The 13,001-nt window shown below is 33.4% G+C and overlaps 1 protein-coding gene across 6 annotated transcripts in view; it reads right to left on the bottom strand.

Annotated features, from left to right (window-relative positions):
* brp (ELKS/RAB6-interacting/CAST family member bruchpilot) overlaps positions 1-13,001 on the bottom strand; it is a 490,885-nt gene that overhangs the window by 40,202 nt on the left and 437,682 nt on the right. For all 6 annotated transcript variants that reach the window (XM_071598643.1, XM_071598644.1, XM_071598645.1 and 3 more), the window contains exons 8-11: positions 7,402-7,638; positions 3,379-3,624; positions 2,268-2,432; positions 1,188-1,454 (exon numbers count right to left, since the gene is read on the bottom strand). In XM_071598643.1, coding sequence (XP_071454744.1) covers positions 1,188-1,454; positions 2,268-2,432; positions 3,379-3,624; positions 7,402-7,638 — 915 coding nt within the window. The remainder of the gene's footprint in view (positions 1-1,187; positions 1,455-2,267; positions 2,433-3,378; positions 3,625-7,401; positions 7,639-13,001) is intronic.

The raw sequence follows: 13,001 nt of genomic DNA, 5'->3' as shown, positions 1-13,001 counted from the left end.
ATTCCACAGTAAGGATTTCTCTTCAAAGTATTTTCCCCAAAAATGATGTCTTTCAATAATCCACGATGCATCTAACAAATACTGACAACTTCTTTTTTACTGCCCTGAAGATGTCAAGAGTACTTCAAAAATGCAAGATATTGTTATAGAATAATTTTAAAAAAGATATCACCAAAAATATATTGTGCAGTTCATGTTTATCTATTATTTTTTTTGAAATTGGATGCAAAACTTTGCAGTGTTATAATACTTCTCATAAACCATATGTATTTATTCTCATCTGACCGTAATTTCCTTGAAGGTGATCAAATTTTTGTTTCCAATTGTAATTGCCAATAGTTTGACACCAATGCATTTCCTGGAACTATAAGAACTGAGAACTAAAGCTAAGAATTGAACTGGCACTATAACCAAAAATAAGATGCTTCTCTCTTTTGGTTGACATGCAATAGAGCAGAACAGTGCAAAACCCTAATATATGAAAGGTATTTTTTCTTCAGTAACTTTTGTGCAACTAGATGGTGCCCAGAACAAGATGTCAGTTTAGCAAAACTTGATCCAAAAAGTTGCATTAAATACAGAATAACCAGATACCATTTAATGATTATTATACATTGGTATATAAATTTCACTTAAGCTCGTCTTAACCATTTAAATTTCATGTGTTATTGGAGAAAAAAGCACAAATAACACAGACTAAATGTAATTGTACATACATTACTAAGAAATGTGCAGGTATCATGATATAAACTCCTTCCCTTTCTTCATTCATTATGACTTTGATCCCACTAATCAGGAATTTTGAAATTTGGATAAGCAATTTCAAGAATGTTTCTCTCCAATTTAGGAGATGTACTGCAGATGAAATAGTTAAATTGGCAAATGTGGACATATTTGAGCTGGGGATGTCATGAAAAGATTTCCATTATTAGAAGAGCATTTCTTTAACCAAAAGTTAAATCTTTATGGGTAATTCATCCCAGCTCCAATTAATATCCCAGGATTATTGGATGCATTAGGTTGTAACTTGGCAGTTTTGCATAAAAAGATGCAAATTTACTGCCGAATACAGGATTTACTACAAGGGGGTATGCAAATTAATATCCATGACTGTTAAATTTAACAATATTCAGGAATAACTGCATAAAGCAAGATAAATTAAGGAGTGTGACTTTGACTTAACTCACCCTCCTGACTTCAGCCTGTGCTTTGTCGAGCCGCTCCTGTAGCTGATCGGCATCAGACTGTGCTTTGTCGAGAGAGGCCTGGAGTTTCTCCTGAGCAAGTTGAGCTTTTCCTAATGTGGCCTGAGATCTTTCAAGTTCCTCTTTCAGCTTGATCAACTCAGCACAGGCACGCTCTTTGTCAGCAGTGGCCCTTGCCAAAGCTCCAGCAGCCCTCTCCAATTCTTCTTGCCCACTTTCACGCTCAGATTGTGCATTCTCAAGACGAGCCTTGTGTCAGACAAAGTGAAATAAGGTAAATGGATAAAATTACTCTTCAAGCTAGCACAAATTTTTATTTACTTGAATAAACATACAGACAAATACTTCAAATCATATGACCTACCAAAAAAGACTAGACTTCTAACAGGAGAGCAGAAAACGATTAGAGATCAGCCCTTTTTCTTGGATGCTGATATCTCAAAAGTACATTAATATATGAGACTGGCAACATGAAAGGATTGAGGAGACTTAATTTTTGGTTATATTATGAAGTTTTTAATTTAGTATCTTTTAAGGCTAAACTATTGAAGGATACCATTTCTGTAATTCTTATGAAACTACCAAAAGAGTTTTCGAGAAAAGAAGTGAGCACTGTGACTAAAATCAACTATTTTGTTTATGGCATAAGAGAGGAATATTTTGTTTATATATAAAACCATTATCTTAAAATATATTTGGTTAAATATTAAAATTCCTTGCAAATATCTTCAATTTATGAACATTTATATCGACTTATAACCCTTCTGCATAATTTGAGTTTTGGATTATCCAAGATAACCTCACTTTACATTACCTTAGTTAATTTAGATTTTATTGCACCATAAAATATACTTTAAAATGAAAATTTCAATTGTGCAAGGGTTCCCATTTATGAATGGAATGCATACATGCAGGCTTCATACTGCAACAGGAGAATTCCAGCAACATTTCACTAATCTAGACCCTAGTCCAATCATTTCCCAATGGTTTATCCTTCTGGACAATAAAGCTGTAACTTTATCTAAATGAGATCAACTAATTCTAAAGATAGCAATTACTAACCTTCAACCGGTAGACCTCTCCCTGTGACTTCTCCAACTTCTCTTGCAATGAATCAGCCTCTGCTCTTGACCTGTCTCTTTCTGCAAGTGCAGCCCTTGATTCGGCCTGAGCTCTTCGAAGTTCAGCGGATGCCCTCTCAGCCCTTTCAGTGGCACGGTCCAATTCCTTCGATTCCAATAATGTGAACAGTAAAGTTTGATAATATAAAATCAAACCGAAAAAAACAACTAAAATAACAGAACTCATTATGTAACTAACCATCCAAATGGGATATATGTATACAGGTACAAACTATATAAAACCCTGAAACTAGAAGGCTACACACACAATATTAGCATAGTGTGGCTGGGTGTGACATCATTTTACCTATGAACAGAATGCAATTAAATAGGATCATATAAAATTCAATATCAGAAGTGTATGGGGAGGATTACAAAAAATAATTTAGGTGGCAGGAAGCTAAAACTTTGCTGAAGGCCGACTGGAAGTCAGTAGTCATTTATATGTAAACTATACAATGCTATTATGGTGGAAGAAAACACTAAAAGACAAAGGTTAATAAAGGTTCGATATACCATAAATTAATAAGTTGATCTTTTTTAGATGGAATAGAAAATTTCAAATGTTAACCTTTGATCATTAACATGTGAAAGAATACTCGTGGTCAACATCTGTGTGTCTATATTGCAATGAAAAAATTTAATTCATAGCAAACCAAGTCACTATTATTCATCAACCTCATTTTTCCAAATGAAACTTTTTGTTAGCACTCCAACATTATAAATTATTCAAGGAGAGACTATCACATAACTGAAGAGAATGTGAATATTGATCTATTCTGAAATGAGTGAAAAAAAATTGTAAAAGGATTTAAAAGTGAATATTTTTCCTTATTTTGAACAATGATGTGCTAGGATTATTGAATAACAAACTAAGGTATATTAATCAGCCTTTTGAGGGCACCTATGCATTTTACAATAAAACTTTTATGATGAACAGCTGTAAGAAAATAATGCAAAGCAAATCAAATGCTTGTGAACACCCAGGGCATTTTCAGGCACTATCATTGGATTTTAACATACGGATTTCAAAGATGGGTATTTCCACTCACTTGTGAAGTGTTGAGAGTTGAGCGTCCAAATGTGGCTTGTGATCTCTCAAGATCAGCCCTCAGTCTCTCATTCTCAAGTTCAAGTTTAGCTGTGCGTGCCCTGGCAGCCTCTCGGTCATCAACACTACTACCGGCTTCTCTCTGTACCTTCTCTAATTCTGCTTTTGACTTGCCCAGTTCTGACTGTGATGCTTCCAACTTGGCTTCCAATTTATCCTTCTCAGCCTGTGCTCTCTCCAAACGAACCTTAAAATAATGAAAATATTCCATTTCTTACAATAGTACAATCACATTTCCCACAAGAAATTGGAAAATTTAGCATATTGTTGCTTTAACTCTGAAATGTATCACTGGTAAATAAAAGTGTATTCCACAAATTTTTTGCATACTTCAGAATTTTTTGCATGATTAGTATTTTAAAATGGTTTTCAACTTGTTAAATCCATGCAGTATTAAATAATTGTTTAAAACATTCAGTCATGCTGCTTTCTCATGAGTTTATTTAACTATTCAAAACTGAGTAAGCATTTCCAAAAAGCAGAGCAAAAGTTTTTACCAGACAGATTTTCCATTAAAACCATACACACAGTAATCAACCTCAAGGTTGATATGGTAGAGTTCACCCAGTATTAAGCCTAATGGCATGTGAAATTCACGCATCAGGGTATGGGGCCAGTTCCTTTCCCAGCACCGGCTATGGTTTCCCAGGAAGACCTGGCACCCAAAAATTACAAAGCTTGGATAGAGTTGAGGGTGCCCAGAGAGCCTTGCCCCTTATCAAGCCCAGGCTCTCCAGTCAGCAGTCCAACACTCTACCCCTAGACCACCACGATCCCTAGGTTTTCCATTGTGTGGATAATTTAGACATAGGTTTATGAGAAGTAGTTGACTTTTTTGAACATTTTTTCAGCAACAGTAACTGATAGACTACAAATTTTGGTAGGTTTAATGAAATGGTTCTAATCATCCACAATTCTATTGTCTATTAATGAAACTTTTTGAGTGACACTAAGTGAAATATCAGTTATTTTATTACCAGCTCCCATAGATTTTGTTTTTTAAATTAACTATGGAATAGATTAACTTACCCATTAAAAAAATCAGAATCCACATAACATCTTCTGCAGGATAAATAACAGTTTCACAGGAGACAAGGTGGAAAATTTTTGAAATATTAGTTAGGATTATAGGATTCTGAAGTCAATGGACTTTTTTGTAAAGCCATTGGATGCCCTTGTACGATCCTTGCAAGTTTTCACAAAATACCCAAGGCATTTCATCCTCAGAATTATCTGAAAATGTTCCTAGTGTAGTAAATTGCAAAAACAATGGCAATTTCAAGCAGTGAACCTAGGATCATGTGCAACAAGGTTGTATTTTTTCTGGTGGTACCTTGACAAAATCAAAAACATTCTGAAAACTGCACATTTCTACATGTAGCTGTTAAGGTCTTCAATTAGTGCCTAAATGTATGAATGAGATCCAGCATTTTTTTCCCAAGAAATTTTGGGCATCAACATTTTGTCACCTGTCTCCATAGACATATTTCAATATTCAACTGAAATATTTTTTCCAAATCATTTGCTAAAGAGAGCCATTACAAGGATATTCAGAATAAAGTTAAGAATCAAATCTCATGAGCAATATCGCTAAAAACACATTAAACCTATATAAGACAATTCTGTCAATGATAAATTTATGCATGCTAAAAGTCTGTATGCTAGACAGCACTTCTGACAAATTTTAAATATGCATGCCATTTTTTCGAACTATGAGAGCATTTGAAGGATTCTGCATTCTCAGGTTTCACCGCATTGTTGTTAGCATTAAACAACACTGCGGTGAAACCCAAGAATGCAGAATCCTTCAAACCACCACCGCAAAAACCTACGCAGCCATATATGAGAGCATTTGTAGCAAGAAATAGCATTTTCCAGGGTAATTTCAGACATTGCCCAAGGCCATTAAAGGTGCATTGGGAATGAAGGTCACTTCAAATATGCACATGGAAGAAAATTTTACAAATGTTACCAACAATATAGTCATATGTTTAAGTTAAAATACAAGGATACAAAGGGTATTGAAAGATTTTTAAGATTAATAATCATTTTTCTAGAGATAACCTTATGTCACTCTTTCTCACTCACTCACACACACACACACACACCCACAGCCACACTACTCACACCAATGCCACTAGGCACAATCATCCAAAGTATGTAATATAACTTTCTTTTAAACTCAATTATTTAAAGCAACACCAATTTAAATACTAATAGCTTCATCAAATTAGTATTAAAAAAATCACCTTCTAGTCACAAGCTCAAGAAAAGATCCCTCTCAAATTGATCTTTTTGGAGCAACAAAGGCCCAGTGGATATTTTTAACCAAAACGCAAGAGCTGGAACACCAAAAACAAAACGACATATGGTGATTTCCCCAGAGCTATTCTCTTTGAACAGTTATTGAGAACCAGGAAAAACATCTAAAAGTGAGAAAACATTCAGGAGGAATATAGTCACTCTGGCACAGGAAAAGAAGGGGACAAAACAAGCAAAAATCAGCATGCCATCATTTGTGCATGAAGCCTTAAATAAAAACTCTTCTCGCCTCCTCAGCACCCACTTACTTAATGTGCAAATTACATGCCCCTTAGTGGTTCCTTTTTCTTTAAAATATAATTGATACATTCGATAATCGCTTAAAATATTCATGGCATAGTCATGGAAATTAGCATGAATGAAGCTTTGCTAAAAATTTTACCTGTGCAACACTCACTCATGCAAACTCACAGAAAATATTTGCTAATGTATTCAGTGCAAATGAAATGACATTATGCTGAGAAAAACCACTGATGCTGGGAAATGGACGTATCTGAGACATGATGTGAGTGAGTTGCAGAATGAGATGAAAAAGAATTGGTTGGGAAGTTCTTAAACAGGAGTGTTATGGCAGAAGTTATGCATAAAATAGTTTTCTTGGGGAACACAAATAATGGTTTGTGACTGCCTTGATTTTGAACAACAGGTTTTTGAGTGTGGTTACATAATGAAAATTAATGGATTAGGTTTCCTTTGAACATTGGGATAAGCACAAGAGATTTCTTCTTTTTATTATTGGGCTTCTATTTCTCCATGACAAACTTGTAAATGCTGGAAAGTTTCAAAATATTTTGCACAGAGCATAATCCAGTCAAACGAATCCTCATTCAGAGAAACAATTCTGCTTCTAAATCATTGAACATATTAACTTTGTTGATGCAAAACATATGTCAACCAGGATTAAAAATAGGTTAAAGTTCATTTTATATAAATTATTAAAACTGGAAATAAAAGACATTTAAAAAATTAAAAAAGTACCATTAGTCCATTAGTTAGTCCAATTTCTAGAATTACATCAATATTAAAAATCACCATAGAGAAAATGCATTGAAAATGTAATTGAAGAAAGAGACATTTGAAAGAATACCTTTGGTAATCTAAACAAGAAAAGATCAAACATATAGTCTAACCTCAGTTGAATAATATTATCAAGGTGAAGTTTATCTTCCTGGCATTTGGAAAGAAATGCACAGCTAACTCATGGTATTGATATTTACCACCCTGTAACCTAATATGCCACTAGGCTAGAGTAGAAAAATGGACACTAAAAAAATTGGCAAAATCACACTTTAACTAAGTTTTGGTTTTCCTTGGCAACTCAAATTTTATTTTAAATAATACAGGTACCATAAATTGATGATGAAGAATTATTTTTTTAAGTGGATAAAAAACAAGATATTTTTAATATTTCCAAATTTAAAAAGAAAACTTTGTTGGAGGGATTAGAGAAACTTTTCAACCACAAATGAGCTGCCACGTATATACAAATCTTTATGTCAAATTTGATTAACTCTTCTTTTTACGCATCATTTAATGCCAGGAGCTGAATTATACACTCTAAGTATAAAATCTCTATTGGACAATACTTTTGGGTTACTCATTTTTAAACCCCTGGCCTTTCTGGTTGGAATGTTTGATTTACCTGTAGCTTCTCAATTTCTGAGTCAGCCGAATGGAGTTTCATTTTGTAATCTGCCACTTCCCTCTCGTGGAGCTCACGTTCTTCCTGTTTCTCTTGCTCTGCTCGATCCCGTTGCTCCCGCAGTTGTGCCATTTGCTTCTCCTTATCTGAAATGGCCTCCTCCAAGGATGTTAGGGCTCCCTCTGAGGAGCAGTGATGTGCTTGAACAGCTGCCAAACGTGCCCGTGCCATGTCCACCTGCTCGGATTTCATTCATTGTAACAATATCTTTTGAGATATCTTTGTTTGCAAATTTTTATTCTCAATAATAATCATAATGCGCTAAAATCTGTAAGCTCCTCAATGTCTCCTAATCATATTTTCGCACGGATTTTCAAATTCCTTATCAATGCAATGAACTAAGGCAATTAATATAATTTCCCCCCACCATTGCTCATCTCAAAAGACACTCCAACATCATCAAGAAAATATATTCATTTGATAACAATGGCAAACTAATCTTTCTATATCAAGCACATACACTTAAGAGTATACACATTGCAGCACGTAAGCTTTCCTTATATCCATGCCAATTACCCATTTTCTACAAAATGGTATAAACTGTTTCATTTCATTGAGTATTGCTCACATAATTAGGCAAATAATAAACATTCTAAATGAAAAAACATGTAAAGTAATTATCAGCCAAAGATAAAAATGCCCATCCTAACTCAAAAATTAAAATTCTTTTGATAGATGTTCAAAGTTCTGATACAACATCAACAGCCTTCACAAAAATATTGACATATTTGAAGCAATTTTGAACTTTTGATGGGAGGCAGCATTAAGCCTTATGGAGAGGGGTCCCTTTAATTTTGCAATATAAATTTTCCAAATTAACTCTCCTCACCCCCTCATGGAAAGAGAGAGAAGAAGGATTTGAGGAGAGGGAGGGACTGGATGGGGGTTAGACAATGAAACAAGAGGTGGATGATATGAAAATACTACAACAGGAGGGTATAAACGAATGTATGACAGATGTTTGAAATTTGTATGTTATACAGGTATGACGATTTTGCAATGTAAAATGAAATAAGAGCAAACATGAAGCTTTCTTCTAACTCTATTAGCTACTGCACTAAAACTGACATATTGGAATGAAAGATAATTGAGTTCAGCATTCCCTTTAAGGAATGCTAACCAACAACGTTGATCACAACTATTTGCATATTTTATCCATCAAAAAGGCAACATGATACTTACATGATGCTCCATTTTTTAGCTCTATCCAAGGTGTTCATTATATTTAATTACTCTATAATTCTCAAATAAGCCTGTTTTGCATTGAAAACTCACCTTTTTTGCCATTTCTCCCAAAACTTTATTTAGCAATATCCAACTCGTACTCACTTGTACTATCATTTATCCCTCCAATGCTCTTTTCAAAAGCAGATCTCCAAAATATTTCAGTTTGGGTACAACATTAACATGGAACATACTGTTTAAACTTGTTAAAAATATGTTTTAAAGTTGCAAATTTTCCAGATTTCTTTCAACATTCAACAATATCAGGAAATATTAATACAAATTAGAAATTCAATTCTTTCAGTTAAACAAGTCATGCTTCTCAAAAAAACATTTTTGAAATGTTACTTATTCTTACTGTAAGAGCAATCTGTATTCATACTTCACTGGCTCCTTTCAACGTGTTTGGAGTTGTGAATGATTTCATAACTCAGATCACCTTGCGTAACATACTTTTTCATAATATGATAACACAGCAGCAAGCCCTCAATGGGCTTTATCTCATGGAACTATGCTGAAGGATTTGCTAGCTATGATAATGAAAATATCTTGTTTAACTGAATAATTAAATTCATTGAACCATACTACCCAATTGCTACATGTTAACTCATTTACTCAAGATACATTGATTAATATCATTATTATAGTAGAAAAATCAGGGAATATCAGATGATTCCATCAATTTTTCATTTTCCTAATGGCACCATACCAGCTGTTTTTACAATTTAATGAATGATTTTAGTGGGAACTACATTCTGATTCTACTAGCTAAAAAAATACCTCCAAATTTAACTTGTTAAGATATTTAGCTCCTATTATTAATTTGGAGACAGCTATGTTGGTGTATTTTGACTACTTTTATAAAATGCCCAAGTATAATATTGTTGTCTGCGGACATATATAAACATTCAGTACCTCAGACATGGGCTTCACAAATTGTGGCTGGTGTGGATAAAATCCCATAACTGATGGCATCTATTTAAGTAGGTATCTCAGTGTATTAAATTTACCGCCTATTTAGTGCTACTCCTCCATTCCACATATTAGGGATCAATTTTGTACCCAAAGGTTAACTAGGCTGCACTTAGCTGTAACATCAGTTGGAGGAAATCTTAAGATCGATTAGTCAACCTGAAACTGTACGTAAAAAGTCAATTGTATTCTGATATTATGTTTTTTTAGCTCATTGAATACTGAAATGAAAGTTATCAAATATCTTCTGCACTTGAGACCCAACTGAGGAAATATTTAACTGGCAATTATAATCAGTTTATAAATTCCATAATAATTACTGTTGTATAGCCTTATAAAATGGGAAGTCATCAGAACTTGTGAATTATATTTTGTATATTACTCATATAATTTACCATGTATGAGTTAAATGAATTTTCATTATGATACTCTTTGACAATGCTGACATTGATATTGTTAATGAACTGTCTTACACATGTGTATAACTCGCACTGAGATTAATGAAATCATTCATCATTACAACAGGGGACATTTAACAAGATTCACAAATTAGTTGCTTACCCAGCAAGAGTCAGTCAGCAAGAGATGCTAGAACCCCTAACCATATCTTTGAATGTATATAACTAAAGGAGCATCGTTGAATCTAAAATCCATGAAATTATTCTACACATAAAACTTTTCCTCCTGAAAAGAGGATCTAGATGATAAGATCCAATTTTTTTCTCACCAGCCACCTGTATAATTAATTAATCTGAACAATTGAATTTATTCCCTAATGTATTTTATTAATTATGCATGAATTGAGTCACATCATTTTAATATGATCTCTAGATTAATAGTATATTAAGTTATACTGTTCAGTTCTACAATCCAAAGACATATTACGTTCAACATGGAGCTACCATAATGATAACACAAATGCTCAATTTACTAAAGAGCAAAAACATGATTTCCCAATTAGGGTGATTCATTAAGTCAATTTAATTATTTAATTTTTTTAAGTAATCAACCAGTTGAGGTAGTTTTTTGGAAATAACTACCAAATAAATATTTTTTGACTCCTAACTAAACACAATCGAGCAATCTACTCTACATCAAGTCCCTCTTCATCTCTGAGTACTTTCTTCCTCCCATCATCCCGTCGAACATCCCAATCCTGTTCCTGCACTTTCCTCTTTTGCCTAACATTCTCCCCTCTATTACAGTCTTCAACATCCCACTGCCGACCAATATGCCCTTCATCCATTTTTCCTGCCTCCGGATCTCTCCCAATGAACCCCTCACCTTACCCACCATGCCTGGTACTTCCTCATTTGTTTTCCTTCCAGTCCATTTTACCTTCTCCATTCTTCTCCACACCCACATTTCAAAAGCCTCACATCTACGTCTATCATCCTGCTTCAGTGATCATGTTTCTGTGCCGTACAGAACAACATTCCATTTCAAAGTTTTGACGAGTCTTTTCCTAACAGCCTCATTCAATGTCCGTGTCATCAACTCCCTCCTCCTTGTGAAAGCCTCTTTGTCTAGTACAATTCTTCTCCTTACGTCCCTACTACTTTGACTGTGAAGGTCCAAAACACTTCTGAGATATGTAAACCATTCCACCTGCTCTAGTTTTTGCCCTCCTATTTTAATCTTAAGTTTAGCCTTTTTCTTTATGGAAAATTGCATAAGTTTTGTTTTATTAATATTGATTCTCATCCCATATCTATTGCACTGGATTTCCAATTCACTCAGCAATGCTTGCAACCCCTTGTCTGAGTGACAAACTAGAGCAGTTAAATTATATCTGGTTTTAACTTTCTCCATAATAATAATAATAAAATGATTCACAATCCAAGAAGCTATATACATTATTACTTAAATAATTATTTCTACTGAATTTATAAAAATATTATAAATAAAATATACTTAAAATATATATGTACATGATATTCTCACAAAGCTAAGTGAAATGGTTGCACCCGTGAAGGAGATAAACTTTAGGACTTTAGGATACAAACACATATTTAGAGTTCTTAGAACATTTTTCCCATCATCACATTGATGCTTGTTCGAATGTGCTCATATGTAATTGGGATTTTGTGGGTGCAAGAATTCAAAAACCATGAATCATACCAATGAACAATATTGCATTTAGTGCTTTATTACAATAAGGTCCCTAGATGAAACTTATTCAAGTTGTGCCCATTGAACCACCATTAAAGTTTAACAAGGTTTATTTTCATTAAAATGCATACGACACAACATATAAAAAATTTTCATAATGATAAATTGAAATATTGTGGATTAAAAGTATTTTTATATGCATATTTTATTGATTAATTTTCTATGAAATTCATATTTTAGCTAAGAGTTCAATTAATTTGACTCCTTTTATAAACTACATCAAGTTGTTTATTAATGGCAATATTTAAGTCAGTGTTCCAGATAAATTTTCAAGGAGCACATTTTTGTTTTAAATATGTTTCAAATGATCATAATTCAATTTTAATAAAATGGAATTTATTGGATATACCCCTGGTTATATTAATACGAGATATTATCACATTATTGGCTGGTTTTAATGCGGAAAGTACTGTATAGAATGAGATACTCTTGATGAGAAATATTATTCAATATCTTTTTCCTACATTTTAGAGGTGATTGTCAGAGAAAGTGTGAGTCACATTGGTATGTGTATATGTTCAGAATTAAGTAATTACTGCATCAATATTTAATGGCATTTTCAGGTTTTATGTTATCTGTGAGGCACTAATTACTATCCAGAATGATTCCTTAGTTCCAATTTATGTACTTAGTTTGTAAATTAACCTTAATAATATCTACCGAATTTTGCTTTGTGTCAGTATAGTAACAAGGAAATCAGTTCGTGAGGTGAGTAATGAATGAAATATGATGAATAAAATGAGAAAATTCAATCTTAGTCCCAATTCACAGATGAAACTCAATTGCAATTATTAATGAAAAGCATTAATGTAGTGTTCATCAAATTCAATTAATATAACGTCACCAACTAAATTTAGAGTGTGAAAATTATGTCACTCCAAAAGAAAGTATAAAATTTAGAGCTAAATTGCTGTCCAAGTGATTTTAAAATAAACCCTAAAATGTTACCTAGCTGTTCTCCCAACTTAAAAATAATATCTAAACTATGAAGAAATGTCTGAACTCCATACATTCATGCCATTAAAAGTATAAGTAGGTTTAACGGCACAGCATTTGACATTGCCTTTTATTTTCTATATTTTTAATGAATCAGGGAAAATGAATTTTTTGAAAGGAATACAGCTTTGTTTGGTAAGTCTGGCAAAGTTCTCATGGATTCATATATCAGGCCA

This window comes from Hetaerina americana, unplaced genomic scaffold (assembly GCF_022747635.1).
Source record: "Hetaerina americana unplaced genomic scaffold, ioHetAmer1.1.p SCAF_10, whole genome shotgun sequence".
Lineage (NCBI taxonomy): Eukaryota > Metazoa > Arthropoda > Insecta > Odonata > Calopterygidae > Hetaerina > Hetaerina americana.
The sequence above is the reverse complement of the archived record's forward strand: the minus strand, read 5'-3'. Positions and strand labels throughout refer to the sequence as shown.